This window comes from Pleurodeles waltl, chromosome 12 (genome assembly GCF_031143425.1).
Source record: "Pleurodeles waltl isolate 20211129_DDA chromosome 12, aPleWal1.hap1.20221129, whole genome shotgun sequence".
NCBI lineage: Eukaryota > Metazoa > Chordata > Amphibia > Caudata > Salamandridae > Pleurodeles > Pleurodeles waltl.
The window spans coordinates 692,704,867-692,725,678 of NC_090451.1; the positions used below are offsets into that span (position 1 = coordinate 692,704,867).

The window sequence follows — 20,812 nt, forward strand, 5'->3', positions numbered from 1 at the left end:
TGTGGTTGATTTGAAGACCTAGAGACTCGAAAGTTCTTAGTACAATGTCTCGATGTTTTCTCGCCTAATCCGGAGAGGAAGCCTTCAATAGCCAGTCGTCCAGGTAGGGGTAGACGAATATTTTTTGCCTTCGAAGATGTGCCGCTACCACTGCTACACATTTTGAAAAGACTCGGGGTGCAGACTTCAGGCCGAATGGTAGGACTCTGAATTGGTAGTGCTGTGACGCTATCTGGAAACGTAAGAATTTCCGATGTTTGGATGCTATTGGGATGTGAAAATATGCATCCTGTAGGTCGATGGAGCACATCCAGTCTCCCTGATGCAGTTGCGGAACAATCTGGTGAAGGGCTAGCATCCTGAACTTCTGTTTTCTTATGTATTTGTTCAGGAGCCGTAGGTCCAGAATTGGCCTGAAGATGCCCTGTTGACCTTTTTTCGCCACCAGAAAGTAACGGGAGTACACCCCTTTTCCTTTTTGTGCCGGAGGAACCTTTTCTACCGCTTTCTTTTGTAGGAGTGCAAGAACTTCCTTGCGTAGCAGGCTGAGATGAGAAGGAAAACATCTTGCTGGCGGCAAGTGTGGCGGAGGTTTTTTGAAAAGGAGAGAATAGCCATGTTCGACAATATTGAGCACCCATTTGTCTCTTGTGATGGAGTGCCACTCGTGAAGATGATGCGTAATACTTCCCCCCACCGGAGTGGTGCACAGTGTTGAGGGAAGCAATGCTTCATTGCTTTGTTGGTGTCTTTGCTGTAGACTGTTGAGGTCTACTTGCCCCTCGGTCTCTTGTGGGTCTACGTGCCTGAAACAGGGGACGTCCCTGTCGTTGTTGTGGCCTCTGAGACCAGTGAGGGGTTTGAACCCTCTGCTGGAATGGTCGTCTGTTGTACGGCCTGTACCTCCGCCTGAAGTCTTTCTTACGTTCCAGACCCACTGCCCTCATAGTGTCCACCTCCGTTTTCATTCGGGCCATCTCTTCATCCGCGTGGGTACCGAACAACGAATTCCCGCTGAATGGAAGGTTTAAAATGCGTTGCTGTGCTTCCTGTTTCAGACCCGTGAGCCGTAGCCAGGAAGACCTCCTAGCGCAGATTCCGTGCGCATACCCATGCGCAGCCAAATCCGCCCCGTCCGCCGCCGCGCTGATGACCTGGTTAGATACTAGGCCCCCTTCCTGCAAGATTTCTTGGAAGTCCTGTCTATCTTCCCTGGGCAACTTTTCTGTAAATCTGTGGAGTGAGTCCCACAGAGAGCGGTCATATCTGCCCAGAAGTGCTGAGGCGCTGGAGACCTTCATAGCAGATGCCGCCGTACCGCACATCTTTCTCCCCAAGGAGTCTAGGTGTCTGCTCTCCTTATCCGGGGGGACTGTGGAAGATGATGCCACAGAGTGTGTTTTTCTGGCTGCGGCTAAAATAACAGAGTCCGGTGGCGGATCCTTCCGCAGGAATAAAGGATCTTGCTCCGGAGCTTTGTACTTCTTTTGAATCCTAGCCGGGGCAGACTTGAGAGTGGCTGGAGTCAGAAAGGTGTCCATAGTAGGTTGCAGCAAACCCGGTACTAGTGGCAGCAGTTTTCTCGAGACTGATCTGTGTTGTAGGGTCTCAAAGATAACTGAGGATGAGGTGGCCGGCTCCGGTACCTCAATATTTAGTTTCTGCGCTCCCCTTAAAAGAACCTCATTAAAAGTGGTGATATCATCCACCGGTGAGATCCTAGCAGGTGGAGAATCTGTCAGTGTGGGGGAGTAGCGCCCAACAGACGATCCTGAAGAAGACCAAGAAGGTGATCTTCTGTGTGGTGTTCGCGACCTGGTTCTCCTTCGGGAACGAGACCTGCTACGAGAAGCTGTAGCAGAGTGTGCAGGTCTTGTGGTCGGCTGACGAGAAGCAGAACGAGCCCGTCCTGCTCTAGCTGTAGGCGATGGCGTTCTAGGCAATGAGGCAGTAGGAGAATACATCCTAGAGTATTGGGAATCCGGGGATGGTGCCGGTCTATTGAGGCTCTCTAACCATCTAGGTGATAGAGTGATGGGAGAAACATGCCCCGATGAGCCCGCTCTAGAATGGGATGATGCACTCCGTATAGAGACCACCGGTGAGGGAGCTTTTTCCGCTGGCTCTACTGCCTATGACACAGCTGAAGGTTGTGTCGACGTCGATTGCATCCTCAACGTCGAAAGTTGCGATGGCTGGTCTGTTCTCGACGTCGAAGGTCTTGACGTCGAAGGCCTTGACGTTGAATGTCTTGACGCCGATCGCGGGGCCTGGACCTACTCGCCGTCGTGTGTCTCGACGTTGAGTGGCGAGTGGTCGACGGCGGATGTTCATGCCGTCGTGGTGTTTTTGGCGTTGTGTCCTTCGACGCCAAGGGGCGAGATGTTCTCGATGGCGAACGGGAGCGCCGGAGATGGCTCGACGCTGAACGGCGGCCTGCCGTCGACGGAGATGTACCCCTGTGCTGTCCATGTTTCGACGCTTTGTCCCTCGACGTCGGTCTGGTCACCGTCGACGGCGATCTATGCCGGTGAGACGGTGGCGCTGATGACGTCGATGGAGAACAAATAGGCACAATCCTACCTGTCGACGTCGATCTGGCCATTCCTTCTGTTGTAGGTCTGGGAAGTGAAGAGGATGTTGACTTTTTCCTCTCCTGAAGCCCATGTAGCCTGATTTTCTCTCTGTCTTTGAGAGTCCTCCTCGACATCTTCTTACAATACTTGCAGGTGTCAGGACAGTGACTCTGTGGCAGGCAGACAATACACAGAGAGTGTGGGTCTGACTGGGCTTTCTTCTTCCCACAAGAAGGACATTTTACAAAAAGAGATGGCATTTTCTGTCAGAAAAGACTGCCAAACTCAGACAAAAGATGTTATTTGTCGAGTAAACAGGAAAAACACTATTTTTAGGAATTTTTCTGAAGAAAAAACTCAGAAAAACTGAGAGCTCAATGCTCCAGGATCCTCTCAGAAGAAGCCGGAAAAAAGAACTGACCTAACTGTGAACCAACTGTCACCTTCCCTTCACCCCTGAGGCATGGTGGGATACTGGAGGTGCTCAGGGTCTTAAAGGCACGGTGCCAAAGTTTTTATGGTTCTCCTGTGTTAACCTGCATGCAGCCTATTGGCTAAGAATGCTTCATTGTTTTTCAATGTGGTTTTTTCTATTTTTCTCTGATATTTACTGCTGTTTACTTCCCTAAGTCCAGTTTTTGGGGCTTAGGTAGATATTTATGATCTATTGTGATTTTATAATATTAAAAAAAAAAAAAAAAAAAAAAAACTTGCATAGAAATAAAGCATTTTAGCTTATTTATGATTATAGCCTGCATTGCTGTTTTACACATGATAATATGTATGTATTTTATATATATATGCTCCGGGGTCCCCGCACAAGGGCGGGAATATTCAATGTTTATGACTATTGATGAGGATCCCCTGGAAGAGAAAACCTTAAACCACCACCAATGCTGGTTTGTCACATAAACATGTCTCTGAATCAGTCACATTGGCTGCGGGGGGCACAGTGATATTGTTTCCTTTCTTGTCAATCTTAGTGCTGATGGCCACAGTAACACCAAGAGCCGGAGTGAAGGGAAGAGTAGCGTGTTGATGGAGAAGGCTGTATCTCTTCAGGAACAGCAGTCGTGGAGTTGGTTTCCTTCCTCTTTAGTATGTCCTGGCCCTGGGATATTTGTTTCCTGACTCACAGCCTATCATGTCTCATACTAGTGGTCCAGATGAGTGGGTAGGATTTATTATATAGGGCCTACTTTGAACTGTATCGCAACAAGGTGGATCTGACTGGGAAAGGGGTCAGATATTATCAACCAACGTATAGGTAGTATGCAGAGTCTAACACTGCCCCTTACTTGTGGTTTAAATACTCTGTACCAATGAAGGTGTTTGATTTAGGCTTCTTGTGTAAACTGAATCAATTTGTTGCAGTTCTATCATCCCTCTTACAGCTTTGGTGTGGAAGTCAAAAGCGTATTTATTCAGTAGGAAACTCCCAGCTGATGTCTGAGAAAGAAAGAGGGACTTGTTATTATCTAATACAATAGGGCACTGTGTCTGCCCTCTCCACCTCTTGTGGATTATTGTGCATGCACCTTGTGTGATCTTGAGTCACCTGATAAGATCACACAATGATAGTTACCAACACTTTAGCACACTTTTAGATTGGGCTTTGGATCTGCCTTCTAACACATAACCCAGTGGCTTTCTTGTCCATTTCAGCTAGCTCTCCACTTGTTTTTAAAGCGAGAAAGATTTGCCTTGCCAATGTTTGTTGAGTTTATGGTAGTTCTCCAGAATGGGGCATGATCTCTTGCCGGGGTCGCTGAAACACCCTCACTGATGCTGCAGAACGGCTGCTCCTACACAGTTCTTTAGGGAAGCAACTCTTGTGTACCTTCACACTTCTACCGCCTCCAAGCCTTCACAGCTAGTGATAGGGTTTAGCAAACCACAAGAAACCAAATGGTTGAAAAAATATGTTTGAGGAAAGGATTAAAAGGAATAAATATCTCACCCTTTCCCAATTTTTCAACTGTAGACTATTAAAAAGACATCAATAAAAAAAAAACACAGAGCTGTCCAACACAAGAACAATACCACAGTTTCTCACCAGTCGAAAAAGCAAACAGACTCACTTGTTGTTCAGAAACTTCCTAATTGATTCGGTGTTCTCCAGGAAGAGGAGCAGGTTGCGGTGGCAGAAGAGGTAGGCACAGCACAGGCAGCCGCAGACCACCCTTGAAAGGAAAGGACGATAAATGGAACTGGTCAGGACACATTAGTCTTTCTGGCTTATAGTGCACGGGACTGGACAAGCATGGCAGGAAATGTCTTCACCAATTGTATAGCTGCTGCTCCCGGAAGTGGCATAATTCCCCTGAAAAGTGGAGGGGAGGCGTAGAAATACCCAACATATTGTGAGACAGGATGATTGATTTACTATTTAACTCTAGTGTTCAAGTATGTGGAGAAAGCCTATTTGCGGGTTCTTTGCTGTAGCCCGACAAGCAGGAAGACTAGAAACATGATCAGTCAAGATGTGGAAGATTAAACAGCAGGTAGCTTTAACATAGGGGGCACAAGCAGCTGTTTACACACACTGTTTAGTAAGGCCCTTGTTCACCACCGGTCTATTCTTAATCACTTCACAGTCAATACTTGGGAATTGGCACATCTGCTACTCTGCCTTGCATTGAAAATCAGTTTGCTCACGAAACCTGTTATGTCAGGGATTAAGGATAGCATTTTGGTAAGCTTTGTGGTGGGGTCCCCTATGTGCTTTAACAGCTCTTGCTAACCAAACCCAGTCTTGCCTGGATAATACCTGTAGTCACAGCAGAGCACACCATACTCGATTCCAGCCTTTCTTTCGCCACACCACTGTAATCTAGGACTTTACTCCACACTAGCTTTAATGAGGGCCAAGCAAGACTACAAGTACCGGGCTGCACCTGGCTATTAAATAAAGGCTCATAACTGGAATGTGGGTTACTAAACCCACCCAAGATATTTCCAGACAAGTACAGCTGAATCCGTACTACAGACCAAGGGATGGATGACGGTTGACTATACAGCTATATTAGCCAGTTCATGGAAACAGGATTGTTCTTGAGATTTTACTTTCAAAATAAAATGGACTACAAGGTAATCAGAGGAACAAGGCTGCTACAAAATATCATTAAGGTCCATCATGGTGGTGTGACGCCCTGGTACGCCGACAGTCCACCGACAGTCTGCTCATCGTGCACGCGCCGTACGCACGCCGGCCTGCCTGCCTGCTGCCCTCAAGCTGGTGAAAAACCTGGCCGCCCCCCGGCCATCACCCCTGAGTGTGCAGGGGAGCAGTGGAGCTTGCAGGGGAGCAGCGGGGCAAGAGGTAGCGCAAGAGGAGGTCCTTGGGCACCCTCCAGCCCCCTGCCTCCCACCCACCATCCGCCCACTACTGATTGACCCGTTGTGCAGTTGACCTGCTAGCACCTAGAGACTCAGCAGCCCAAAAGCTGGAGGCTGGAGGTAGGCCAGCGGAAAGCCAGGGGTGTCCCGGCAGCAGCAGCAACAGGAAGGATGAAGACAGGGAAGAAATCAGACAGCGGGTAACGGACAACAGCTTGTTTGCCCTGGTGGAATCCCCTGGCGGAACCCCATGACCGAAGTCGGATTTACAGTGACCCAGCAGCACAAGGTATGGGGCTGTGAGATTGTGTGTGGCGAGCGCAGTAGGTTTAGATACCCACTGCTGAGTGTGTGCCCTGTACCCCTGCGGAAGTGGCCCGGCTAGGTTAGGTGCGGCTTGTGGGGGGTTGGTTCGGAGAAACCTGCTTGCCTCTACACAACTTCCTCTCTTCGGTTGCTCATAGCTTATTTAAAGCAAACAAGCAACCAAACAACCAAGTAACCAGCTAAGCTCAGTCTTGCAAGGCCTTTTAGGCCACCTAGCCACTCAGCAACTCTGCTACACAACAAGCCAGCTCAACCGAGCAATTAACCGTCGTCCACACTGCCTACACAGCCTATATATGTCTATACTGTTGATAAGCAGAGATGAGATCAGGCAAAATATGAGGCAGGACTACATTCACAAGTAAGAGGAACAGAAAGGAGGAACCACTGTCTGCCGAAATTCAATCAAAAAGGAGAACAGGACCAGACAGCAGAGTCGATCCTGCAAGATCATCTAGGGACCTCACCTTGAGCCCCCAGAGCCCTTCTCCCCCGCCTGTAGAGTCTCCGTCAATGCAGGACTCTATAATTGCAGTGGTAAAAGTTAAGCTAGTCAAAGCGACCAATAGCCATCAGCCTGGGGGGATGGTCCCCCTGAGCAAGGAGGATAGACATTCAGACCTCGTAAAATAACAGATTACTTTGAGGCAACAAGCAGGAATATTGATTATCAAGCTCCCCCCTCCTCTTCAATATTGGTCCAGGATCAGGCCAGGATCAGAGGAGGGGGCTAGAGGATAAAGGAAACAACCCCCACCTCCACCCCTCTCTCCCATTATTAGTATTCTGGAGGGTAGGACTTTAAGGGTTAGCTCCATAAATAAGGATTCCAAAGACACCAAAGATCTCAATGATTGTCCCACTACATTAGGGGGGGTCATTGCCCACCGCAAGTGGCCATGGCCCAGTTTTCTATTCTTTGGCGTTGGAAAGCCTGACCAAACAGCACCCTGCCTCTCCCAGTCAGGCTAGCTCAATCAACCTACTCAGTGGCGAGGACAACGCCCCATGGGGGGCGGGGAGAGAGGGGTGTCAGACTCCCCCAAGGAGTTGTAGATCTAAATACTACTATTTCCCCGCCATCAGTCCAAAAATGCAGCCCAGGAGGGACCATCCTTAAGGGCATTGGAGGAAGGTGGGGATGTATGGCTACCTACTCAGATTAATCAAGCTCTCCGGGTATCCCAAAGAAGTGACTCTAATTAGCCTGCTGCCACTTTGGCCCCCGTAACAGATATGTGGGTGGCAATTTTGAACTCAATGAAGACAACAGTAACAGCTCTGCAGTTCCAGTCTCACAAAATGGACATTGAGGTAGACCTGTTAAACACTCTGGCAGTATTTGTCCCAGGAATTGATGGCAATCTACAAGCATTAAATTCATTAGTAATAAGGATACAAAAAAATCAACTTAATGACTTTACTACCTGCTCCTGCAAGGAGGTAGTAGACTGTATGGTACAACTGCCAGTAATCTTCAAAGACATTTTGAATGAGATTCGCCCTCCATGCAATGAAGCGGGCATGGGTGTGGAGATTCCATTGCCGTTGGGCCTGCCCGTAACCAACAAACCTCTAGTGCCCTTGGAGAAGAATCAGTATAGCCTGCGAGGACCACCATTAAATGAGGTTAAGTAACTCAGAGGGGAACGCAACCAGAGCAACAGTTCCGGCTGCCCAAGGAAGTGCCCCGGAACACTCCTCTCAAATGACAGAACCTAGGGACTTGTAAGGACACCCCTGCCACCAACTGACCGAGAGAGAGCGGAAGCGTGCAAGGAAGGGCAGGAAGAACAATCAGGTGGCTTCTTGAGACAACACAGAAACACTATCCTGTAAAGTGCAGGAGGAGGATGTGGGGACAACACCCCCCCCTCCAAAGGTATCACACCCCTGGACATTAGATCCTGGGAGGCACCTTCCCCCCACCCCGGCAATTGAAGGGCCGAAGCTGGAAGGTACCGCTAGGCTCTCGCAGGATCGGCAAGCTACCATTTCATCGCGGTTCTCTGAATCTAATCAGGTAGAGTCGAGGGCCCGCCCAGGCGAGTGTGCAGAGGTGACACGCAAAGCAGGGGAGGTAGATGCCACAGCATGGAATCGGCGTTTGAGGTCAGATGAACGAGTTACTTACCTTCGGTAACGACTTTTCTGGTGGATACATTAGCTACCTGTGGATTCCTCACCTAATGAATACTCCCATGGCGCCAGCATTCGACGGAAATCTTCTTACTAGTCTCTGCACGTCGACGAGGACGTCACTCTAGCCCACGCGACGCCGTCTGACGTCATACAGGCAATAAGAGGTCCTCGACGACGTGCGGACGTCAGTACCAATCATTTTTTACGTGCATGAGAACAACCAGGCAATGCAATGAAAGAGCAAGGCAACATCCCATTACATTGTAAAAATACACAACATTGCATGAATAACTGTAAATCTTTTATATATATATATAACTCTCTGTTCTTAAAAAAATATATATACACATCAAGTATATACACAAAGATATATACATATATACATATATAAATATAATATATACAACATCTATTGCACCCTCAAAGACCAAGAGGAGCGTACTCAAGAATTACTTGGTAAGACCAGAAAGGCAACGGGGAGGCGGGTGGGACCGTGAGGAATCCACAGGTAGCTAATGTATCCACCAGAAAAGTCGTTACCGAAGGTAAGTAACTCGTTCTTCTGATGGATACAACTACCTGTGGATTCCTCACCTAATGAATAGAGTCCCAAAGCAGTACCACGCCCGGCGGTGGATGCCTAAATGGTCAAACCAAGAAATCCTGCAGCACTGACCGTGCAAAATGGCCGTCCCTTCTAACCTCAGAATCCAAACAGTAATGTTTTGCAAAAGTGTGAAGGGACGACCAAGTTGCGGCCTTGCAGATGTCGACCACCGGAACACCTCTGGCCAAGGCCGAAGTGGCCGACTTAGCTCTGGTGGAATGAGCTCTAATGCCCTCAGGAGGATCCTTCTTTGCCAAAGAGTAACAGATTTTAATGCAAAGAACAACCCACCTGGATAGTGTTCTCTTGTGGACTGCCTTTCCTCTCCTCTTGCCCACGTATCCAATAAACAGCTGATCCTCCAGCCTGAAATCCTTTGTTCTATCAATAAAGAAGCTCAACGCTCTCTTTGGGTCCAGACGGTGCAGTCTTTCTTCCTCTTTGGAAGGATGAGGCGGAGGATAGAACGTGGACAAAGTAATTGCCTGAGCCAAATGGAAGGGTGAAACAACCTTCGGGAGGAAAGCAGCCTTGGTCCTCAACACCACCTTATCCCCATAAAAAGTTGTATAAGGGGGCTTTACTGATAAGGCCTGCAACTCACTCACTCTCCTTGCTGATGTTATAGCTATCAGGAAGACTGTTTTTAAAACCAAATACCTTAAGGGGCAAGAATGCATAGGTTCAAAAGGGGACCCCATAAGGAAAGTCAGGACCAAGGACAAATCCCATTGCGGCATAATGAATGGCTTTGGAGGATATTTATTTAGAAGACCTTTCAAGAATCTAATAACAATAGGGGATTTAAATAAAGATGGTTGGTCTGGAAGACATATGAAGGCTGACAAGGCCGATAAATAACCCTTAATGGTAGCCACTGCACAACCTTTCTGCGCTAGAGACAGAGCAAAAGACAAAACGTCCGATAGATGAGCATGCAAAGGATCAATCTGCCTCTCTCCACACCACGCAACAAATTTAGACCATCTATTAGCGTAGATAGATTTAGTGGAGTGTCGCCTGGCCGCTAATATAACATCCACTACCTCCGGTGGGAGAGAGAAGGAACTCAGGTTGCCCCGTTCAATCTCCAGGCATGTAGGTGCAGACTCTGGAGGTTGGGGTGTAGAACCTGCCCCTGCGACTGCGAGAGGAGGTCTGCCCTGAAAGGGAGACGGAGCGGAGGGCACATTGAGAGTTGGAGAAGGTCGGAGTACCATACCCTCCTTGGCCAATCCGGAGCTATTAGGATGACTAGAGCCCGGTCCTGGCGAATCTTCCTCAATACTCAAGGAATCAAGGGTATGGGAGGAAACGCGTAAAGCAACTGGCCGCACCAGGTTATTTGAAACGCGTCCCCCAACGCTCCCTGCATCGGATACTGGAGGCTGCAGAATAACAGACAATGTGCGTTCTCTCGAGTGGCAAACAGATCTATCCGAGGAAACCCCCACCTCTGGAAGATTAAACGGACTTGATCTGGATGGAGACGCCACTCGTGGTCTGCCGAGAAATGGCGACTGAGACTGTCCGCACGCACGTTCAAGACTCCGGCCAGATGGTTTGCTATCAAGCAAATCTGATGGTCCTTTGCCCAGGACCATAGTCGAAGAGCTTCTCTGCAGAGAAGGTACGACCCCACTCCTCCCTGCTTGTTTATGTACCACATCGTGGTAGTATTGTCCGTTAGGACCTGTACCGACTGACCACGAAGGGAAGGGAGGAAGGCCTTGAGAGCCAGACGTACAGCCCGTAACTCTAACAGATTGATGTGAAACATCTGTTCCTCTGGAGACCAAAGACCTTTGATCTCCAGATCCCCCAGATGAGCTCCCCACCCTAGAGTGGAAGCATCCGTTATGACTGTGGCCACTGGTGGCGACTGCTGGAACGGCTTTCCTTGTGAAAGATTGTTGCTTGCAATCCACCACTTCAAATCCACAGCAGCATCTCTGGAGATCTTGACAGTACCCTCTAGATCCCCTTTGTGTTGAGACCACTGCCTTCGGAGGCACCACTGAAGAGCCCTCATATGCCAGCGAGCATGCGTGACCAACAGAATGCAGGAGGCAAACAGACCGAGCAGACGAAGGACCTTGAGGACTGGAACTAACGCTCCATTTCGAAACATTGGAACCAAATCCTGAATATCTTGAATCCGCTGAGGCGGAGGAAAGGCCCGACCCAATGTTGTATCCAGTACTGCCCCTATGAACAGGAGGCGCTGAGAGGGCTCTAGGTGAGATTTGGGCTCGTTCACCGAAAAACCCAGGTCGAACAACAACTGGGTTGTTGACTGCAGATGATGCGACACAAGCTCCGGGGACTTGGCTTTGATCAACCAGTCGTCCAAGTAAGGGAATACTGCTATCCCCTTCCTTCTGAGTTCTGCCGCAACCACCGACATCACCTTCGTGAAGACTCGAGGTGCTGAAGTAAGACCAAACGGAAGGACCGCAAACTGATAGTGCTGCGATCCCACCACAAACCGGAGATACTTCCTGTGTGACTTGAGTATCGGGATATGAAAGTAAGCATCCTGCAAGTCGACAGACACCATCCAGTCTTCCTTGTTCAACGCCAAAAGCACCTGTGCTAGGGTCAGCATCTTGAACTTTTCCTGCTTGAGGAACCAATTCAAGATCCTCAGGTCCAGAATTGGTCTCAAATGACCATCCTTCTTGGGAATCAGGAAATACCTTGAGTAACATCCTCGACCCCTTTCCTGCTCTGGGACCAACTCCACCGCGCCCTTTGAAAGGAGGACTTGTACCTCCTGTTCTAGCAACAGGAGGTGTTCTTCTGAACAATAAGAAGGGCGGGGCGGGATGAGGGGCGGGAACTCCCGAAAGGGAAGGGTGTAGCCTTTTCCCACAATACTGAGAACCCACGTGTCCGTTGTAACAGTCTTCCATTTTGTGAGAAAATGCTGTAATCTTCCCCCTACAGGAGAGGAGTGAGTGGGAAATGGCGGAAGCCTAAGGCTGCTTCCCCTGCTGCACCCCGCCAGAGGATGAGGAAGAGGCAGAGTGCTGCTGAGAGGCTCCTCTGTTGCGGACCCTACCTCTCCCCCTAAAAGATCTATAGGGATGGGAAGAGGCAGGTTGCTGATATCTTCCCCGAAAGGAAGAGGAGGAAGAGCCACGCCCAAATCCACAAAACCTCCTGAAAAATCTGGAAGAGGCCGTGGCAGAAGGAGCTTGGAGCCCTAACGACTTAGCCGTGGCCCTGCTTTCCTTAAAACGTTCCAAGGCCGAATCAACCTTGGCCCCAAACAGTTTGTCCCCATCAAACGGGAGATCCAACAATGTGGACTGTACATCCGCAGAAAAGCCCGAGTTACGGAGCCAGGCCTGTCTCCTTGCCACCACAGTTGTGCCCATTGCTCTGGCTACCGAGTCAGTGGTATCCAGTCCCGTCTGGATAATCTAGGACGCAGCAGCCTGGGCATTTGAAGCAAGATCCAAAAGACCCTGGGGAAGCTCTGTAAACGATGAGGAAATGTCATCCATCAGAGCATGAATATACCTCCCCAGGATACAGGTTGCATTAGTGGCTTTTAACGCCAGACTGCAGGATGAAAAAATCTTCTTGGACTGCGCCTCTAGTTTCTTAGAATCTCTGTCCCCAGGCACCGTCGGGAAAGAACCAGGCGCTGACTTGGATGAACAGGAGGCCTGCACCACCAAGCTCTCCGGCGTAGGGTGCCTAGATAGAAAACCAGGGTCAGTCGGAGCCGCCCGATACCTCCTAGCCATGGCTCTGTGAACTGCTGGGGAAGATGCCGGCCTCTTCCACACCTCTAACACCGGATCCAGCAGAGCGTCATTAAATGGGAAAAGAGGCTCCGCCGCAGCTGAGGCCGGATGTAACACCTCTGTTAAAAGGTTTTGTTTAGCCTCCACCATCGGCAAAGGCAGGTCCAAAAAACTAGCTGCCTTCCGTACCACTGCATGAAAGGAAGCAGCCTCCTCAGTATATTCTCCCGGGGACGAAAGATCCCACTCAGGGGAAGTGTCCAGCCCACTGGCCGACTCCAGACCACGCAGCCCATCACCCGAGTCCTCTAGCTCTCCTTCCTCCAGGGCTCGTTGGTACTCCTGCTCCTCTAATACACGGAGAGCACGTCTCCTCGAATGAAGTCGTTGTTCAATACGCGGAGTCGACAATGCCTCCGCCGAAGTCGAAGATCGGCGCCGATCTTCAGAAGCCACCGACGCCGCGTCCGGCGCCACAGGTAACTTCGGCGCCGACGAAAGAGCAGCTGAAGCAGATGGACCCACCGGAGTCACAGGCCGAAATCCCGACGTCGACGAGATGGAAATCCCCGGGGCCAATCCTTCTGAAGCCACCGGAGCGGCCACCGGCGCCGACACTGGCGCCGAGCCCACGTTCCCAAAAGGGAGAAAGGGCATAAAGGGTGCCGGCCGAAGAGGCGCAGGATCACCCAAAGAAAAGGCCAAAGGCCCAGCCGGAGCACCCCCTGGAGCCATCTGTTGGAAGATGGCATACATCGCATTCAAGAATGCGGAACTATCGGCTCCAGGGGTGGGAAAAGCCGGATACTGAGGTGCCTGTCTCGGAGGCGACCCCGACGCCGGCCTCGACGTCTGCGCCGGAGAAAACACCTGAGGCTCCAATACCTCAATCACCGACGCCTGTCCAGGTGAAGTTGGAGACGCCGGAGAGGGCAACGGCGTCGAAGGATGCGGCGTAACCGTGGGACTAATCTCCCATGTCCTTCGGCGCCGATCCGAAGACCTGGAACGAGTCTCCTTCGAATGACGCCGAGATTCTCTACGGCGCCGGGAGTCTCGATGACGCCGATGTCTTGGAGAAGAAGACTTCTTGTGATGCTTCTCCTTCGATTTTGCCATAAACAGCTTCGCCTCACGTTCTTTGAGGGCCTTCGGATTCATGTGCTGGCATGAATCACAAGTCGAGACGTCGTGGTCGGAGCTCAAACACCAAAGGCAATCGGAATGAGGATCCGTCACCGACATCTTGCCTCCACACTCACGACAAGGCTTGAATCCAGACTTTCTCTGCGACATTATTACCACAGCGAAAGACTACGCAGCAAAAATACACTGTAACCACAAAAGTAACAGTTGCTCCCTCGAAGATAACCGTTTCGAATGCACGGAAAAAAGGGAACTGACGTCCGCACGTCGTCGAGGACCTCTTATTGCCTGTATGACGTCAGACGGCGTCGCGTGGGCTAGAGTGACGTCCTCGTCGACGTGCAGAGACTAGTAAGAAGATTTCCGTCGAATGCTGGCGCCATGGGAGTATTCATTAGGTGAGGAATCCACAGGTAGTTATATCCATCAGAAAGAGCAGATATCTCAATTGCACAGCCAAGTTCGACAGATAGTTTAAACCAGGCTATGTTGGATCGAGGCCTGCAGTTGTTATGGACCCCAGAGTATAAATCCAGAGGCCCACAAGATATGCTCAACCGCTCTACTATTCTCAAATTAATAACGCACTCCCGGACTTGGCATCAGTGACTTCTGATGACACTACCGCTATAAAATTCATCCAAGTGCAGGGTAGTCAGCAAACGGATCCCACTGTTGTGATATTTGCATCTCTGGAACTACCAACGCAAATCATGGAAAAGAGAAGCATCCTGAAAGATTGGGGAATTGAGGTATGCTTCCACCTAGGGGAAAGATACCTGCACCATTTACTGCAGGGAAGTCATTTGAACAAGAAAGAAGTAACAATCTGGTCCATCCTATGAGGAGTAAATGGGAAGTCCCATATTGGAGAACCTGGCCAAGACCCATCGGGACAAGGAGCGGTAGCTCAATCAGATTTAAAAATAGAAATAAGGGAAGAAGAGGGCCGAAGAAGGATAATATCCAGACAACCCTCGATTGAAGGCCACCCTCAAGACAAATGGTCTTGGCTTCCAACAGTGCTAGCCCAAAGAATACCCCCAAAAGCCTGAATGACAGTCCAGCAGTCACTCCAGATGCAATGATCATTAAGTATTTGCTCATGGAATAGAGGGCCTCCAGTCGAAGGTGGGCGATGCAGAGGTTATCCAATTCCTGGGCTCCTTCGATATCGTAATGTTGCAGGAAAAATGGGCACTTATGAACTGTCTTCTAATTTGATATGAGGAATTTAATAAGCCTGCAGTGAAACATAACAAGTGGTTTGTCAATCTATATCAACTCTAAGCTTGGGGTGAAACAGTCCAGGGGACAGATGGGAGATCAGCCGTTCAAGTAGGTTCGTTTGGACAGCTGGGCAAAAAACATTCATGATTCTTTGGTCCTGACCAAGGTGTACATTAATCCTAAAACGAAAATGTTGGAAACCAATAAACTGTTAAAACAACTGCTCCACATAACAAATGCATAAAATTCTGCCTATCGGCTGGTTTCAGGAGATTTTAATCTTAATCTATTTCACATACCAAGTGAGGATCATGTACAATTAGCGGTTCCACTTCCCATTCAAAACCTACCACACTGAAGAAAGAAAGACAAAATTGGTACGAAGCTAATTAAGAGCTGTGAGCTAACAGGCTTCTTTGCATTAAACGGGCAGCTACCGTCAGATACACCACTGGCCTGGACAAGAGCCACTGAAAAAGTGGTTTCATACCTAGATTATACTCTGGTAAATGTCCCCCTATTTAAATTTGTGAGGGACTTTAGAATCCAAGATCATTCAGAAAGTGACCATAAGCCGCAAATAATCACAATCCATACCCAAGTGCCTATCCAGGAAGAAACAAACCTCCTCACTGGGGAGCTGAAAACCTAAAGCGATTAAGATGGAGCTCTCATGCGGGCGCAGCTCAAGCAGAGTAAGCTGTTGGGAAACTGGAAAATATGGCCAATGATCCACTAAGGGCAGTTGCTATATGTGAGATGTAGGAAGCCGGCTCTATTTATACTATCTCAAAGTGAGAGATAGTGTGCACAGAGTCCAGGGGTTACCCTTAGAGGTTGATAGTGGCAATAATAGATAATATTAATGCTCTATTTGTGGTAGTGTGGTCGAGCAGTTAGGCTTATCAGAGGGTAGTCTTAAGCATTTGTTGTACACACATAGGCAATAAATGAAAACACACACTCAATGACTTAACTCCAGGCCAATAGGTTTTTATAAAGAACAATATTCTTTTCTTAATTTATTTTAGAACCACAGGATTCAAACTGCAGGTAGGTACATAACTTGTAAGGTACTTGGCATAGGTAAATATAGAACTTTGAATCAAAACAGTAATGTACACAATTTAGCATAAAATGGCAATAAGCTATTTTAAAAGTGGACATTGCAAAATTCAAAAGATCTTAGGGGAGGTAAGTACAGGTTAGTTTTTGAGGTAAGTAAAGCACTTACAAGTTCAGTCTCCGTGCATAGGCAGCCCACCGTTGGAGGTTCAAGTTAACCCCAAACACCCAGCACCAGCAACACTGGGCCGGTCAGGTGCAGAGGTGAAAGAGGGGCCCAAATAACATATGCACCTATGGAGACTAGGGGTGCTCTGGTTCCAGTCTGCTAGCAGGTAAGTACCTGCGTCGTCAGGGAGGAGACCATGGGGTTTTTGTAGAGCACTGGGAGGGTCCCAAACAGGCACACAAAATACACCCTTAGCAGCGGCTGGGTGCAGTGTGCAAACAAGGCGTCGGGTTTTGTATTGGAATCAATGGAGGGACACGGGGGTCACTCTGACGATGCAGGCAGGGCATAGGGGGGCTTCTTGGGCCAGCCACTGACTGGGAAAAGGAGAGGGCTGCCTGCTGGTCACTAATGCACCAGTAGTTGGTCCTTCATGGGACTGGGGACTGTGGGTGCAGTGATTCTTCCAGGCGTCGGGTTCTTTTTACCTGGCAGTCGCGGTCAGGAGGGCCCTCTGAATTATCTCTGTAGGCGTCGTCGCAGGGGTGCAGGGAGGTCGGCTCAGGGTGGACACGTCGTTGGAGTTGCCTGGGGGTCCTCTCTGCAGTGTTGGTTTCTCTGGACACGGGCCGGGAGCGTCAGGAGCAGAGTGGTGGGGAACGATCAGCCTAGCACTAGCAGTTGGGCTGGCATGCAGGGGACATCTCTAAGATGCCCTCTGAGCGCATTTCTCAATAAATCCCACACTGGCATCAGTGTGGATTTATTGTGCTCAGAAGTTTGATACCAAACTTCCCAGATGTCAGTGTAGCCATTATGGAACTGTGGAGTTCGTGTTTGACAAACTCCCAGACCATATACTCTTTATGGCACTTACAATGTCTAAGCATTGGCTTAGACACTGTAGGGGCATAGTGCTCATGCTGCTATGCCCTCATCTGTGGTAAAGTGCACCCTGCCTTAGGGCTGTAAGGCCTGCTAGAGGGGTGACTTACCTATGCCACAGGCAGTGAATTGAGGCCATGGCACTCTGAGGGGAGTGTAATGTCGACTTAGTCATTTTCTCCTCACCAGCACACACAAGCTATGAGGCAGTGTACATGTGCTGAGTGCCCCAGGGTGGCATAAAATATGCTGCAAACCTTAGAGAACTTCCCTGGCCACAGGGCCCTTGGTACCAGGGGTATCAGTTACAAGGGACTTATCTCTGTGTCAAGGCTGTGCCAATTGTGGGAACAAAGGTACAGTTTAGGGAAAGAACACTGGTGCTGGGGCCTGGTTAGCAGGGTCCCAGCACACTTTCAATCATAACTGTCATCAACAAAAGGCAAAAAGATAGGGGTAACCATGCCAAGGGAGGCATTTCCCTACAGACGAAGCAGTGGACGGAGATGCTGGAGGAACAAATAAGCTGAGAATGACCTTTAAAATAAATCAAAGCATTCCGGAGCCCCCTTCTAGGCCCAAGGGAATCACATCAGAGTCAGATCTCCTTCTAGACCATCACTACTCATGGGATTCACAGGGTTTGGAGAGAAATAGCCTTTCCTAAATTCCCAAAACGTAAGAGACCCACAGGAGTATTAAGGTAGATGATTCTTTTGGAATCGCAGGAAAAATCTCACCGCTTCTGCCCTGCAGAAGCCCACATTAATCCAAGGGTTTTGCAACAGCCATCTGAGGAGGCCCAGCACAGCAAGGGACTGAGGTCCAGCTTTACTAAGGGCTTGCCTTGCCCTTGCTTCAAGCAAAGTGATGCAAAGGAACTCAGGCCCTTACCTAGGGTGTAATAAGTCACTAAAGCTGCTTGTGTGGCTCTGCATGGTTTAGTAAATCCAAGGTAAAGCAAAGCAGCACATTTTGCTGCCTTGAATTCCCCATCACACATAAAAAAGATAAAATGCCTTTGAGGATTTTTTTGTGGAGGAAGAAGTCCCTTTTTGCACAAAATCAAAACTGCTTGTAACGCAGTGGAAAGGTTTCTGTGTTAGTGCTAAATGGCACACAGGGCGCACATTTCTGATGTCTCCTTTTCACAGAGTGCAGCAAATTGCCTTGTTTCACTGCACTGTGTGAAATGTTGGTAAATCTGCCTCTGCATCCCTCTGCCTGTCCTGTTGAGGTGTTGGGGGTTCTTTATGGGTGCCTGATCTCAGGAAGGTGAGAGAGACCAGCAGTAGCCTCTCTCCAATGCAAAAACTCTCCCTCGAATGTCTATAGGTTACATTTATGATGAGAAACATCTATACTACCTCTCCACATTTAGTTCATGCCCTCTCACTGTTTGGATTAGATTGTCGACGCACAATGTCGACTGATTTTCAAGATATTATTGAACAGATTGCATGTGTAGTGTTGCATTTGGAACAAGAGAGATGCATATGACTGTTCTTTCCAGAAGGAAAGACATGCATCCATATTTTTGTTAGTTCTTTAAAAAAAAATTTAAACTGCTGCCACTCTCCCTTTTGAATGAAGCACTTTTCCCTGCTTATGTATGCCAAAATTTGAATTTGGGTAGTGGCAGGCTTCTAGGTGATGTTTCGACCCAGATGATACATCAGGAAGCTTGTGATCTGCAGATTCAGTTTTTTCTCTACTGGGCTGTCTTCTTTGATGAGCCAGTCGTCTGGATCTACGTAGATCTTTTGTTGACATAGATAGGCTGCCACTGCTACCATACACTTAAAGGTGTACAGTGCCACTACTACCATACACTTAAAGGTTTGCAGTGCAGATATCAACCAGAAGGGAAGCACTGAATATTAATAACACCTCACCAAAAACTGCAGAAATGTCATGTGTTCCCTGCCATTTGAATCAGGTGGTACACACATCCAAACTTCTTCCCAGAGATCAGGAAATATCTGATAAAATGCAAGTGCATGAAATTTCTCTCTTGTGATGAACTTGTGAGTGAGCCTTAAACCTAGAATAGTCTGAACACACTAATTCTATTGCTTGGTTCTTCATCACAGAAGCACTTTCCTTGTCGTGATGAGCATGTTGGTGGAACCGATGGAGAAGTAACTCTGAAGCTTAGCCATCTCATACTATAGCACCGAGCTGTTGAGTCTGATGTTTTGTCACTTTTTGAGGTGTTAAGACATACACCCCCTAGTGCAGTGGATTATATAAGGGTGGATTGTGTCATTGGCTAGAGTTGGATGGGGTTGTCCTGAGGCACTGGCACGCTGGGGATGGTTAGAGGATGTCTTTCTCAGGCCTCGTCTTTGGTGATACGAGTATCTGTCTTTGGTGATACTAGTATTTGTTAGGTTTCTACTGTTTTGAGGCTGCTATACAGCGGCAGCTCTTCCGCTATGGTGAAGGAGCGTCGCCCCTCCCCCCGCCAGCAGCAGCAGCTGCAAACCTTTTACAATAAAACAATAATAAACCATGTTTATTATTGTTTTATTGTAAAAGGCGGGGCCATGGGGTGTGACAGGGACCTCAGTGTGCATGTATGTTTGGACGGCTGTCTCGGGGTGGCCAACCACACATGCACACTGGGCAGGCAGAGACTCCCAGCCTGCCTCGGAGCACCAAGCCATGGGTTTCCAGCCAATCCTAACTCTGCTTTCATGCTGCCAGCAGAATCATAGCAGCATTAGGATTGGCCGCAGGGCAGGCTGGGAGCTTGTGCCTGCTGTGAGGACCGAGGAGTAGCACAGCGAGAAAGGTAAGCTTTTTTTATAGTTTTTTTTTTTTTTGTCCTTCCCCTGCCACGTGCTGCTCTGCCCCGCCCCTTCCCCCCGCAAGCCACGTCTGCTGATATAACCACAAACAGAATAGAACCTTATGGCATTGTAAATATGGACACTCTTTTTGGTGGAATTATGATTCAAAACAGGCTTCCATTCTATCTGACCAACGTTGTCTCAGCCTCATTTTTTATTTGCAATATTTTCTCCTCCCCATGTTGGTCAATCACATCAGAGCCAAAGAATGGCAGGTCCAGTATGTTTAGCTGATCATCAGGCTTCATAGTAGTGAGACACAGGCCAGAAGATCTTCTCAGAGTGATGCCAAGACAGAAGCCTGAAACCACAATCTTGTCTCATTCAAAGGCTACACTAATTGAACAGGAGAAAGACTGCTGGCACCACTTCACAAAAAATGCTGTTTGTGGTCTTTAGGGTGCTCATCTGCAAACTGTTGAACTGTTTCCTATAGGGAACAATTGTAGCTCCCTAAGAAGGCTTTTACTCTGGTGGCCTTCCAGGGTCTAGAGGATGTAGCACACATCTTCCTGCCTGCTGCATCCTTTCTCTTGCTCTCCAACAGAAGGATGTAACATTTCAAGATTTAACACATGCCTCTTCCAGACAGTTGATACTATATTAGAGTCATGTTTTGGCTCCATTCATAGGAAAGCAGGCTACTGCCCCACTATCCTGCATTTCCTAATCAGTCAATGATGGCTAATTACATCATGGCTGATGTCAGAAAC

General features: G+C 48.7%; 1 protein-coding gene across 2 annotated transcripts in view; it reads right to left on the minus strand.

Annotated features, from left to right (window-relative positions):
- LOC138266850 (chloride channel protein ClC-Kb-like) overlaps positions 1–20,812 on the minus strand; it is a 436,514-nt gene that overhangs the window by 279,219 nt on the left and 136,483 nt on the right. For both annotated transcript variants that reach the window (XM_069215547.1, XM_069215546.1), the window contains exon 9: positions 4,658–4,759. In XM_069215547.1, coding sequence (XP_069071648.1) covers positions 4,658–4,759 — 102 coding nt within the window. The remainder of the gene's footprint in view (positions 1–4,657; positions 4,760–20,812) is intronic.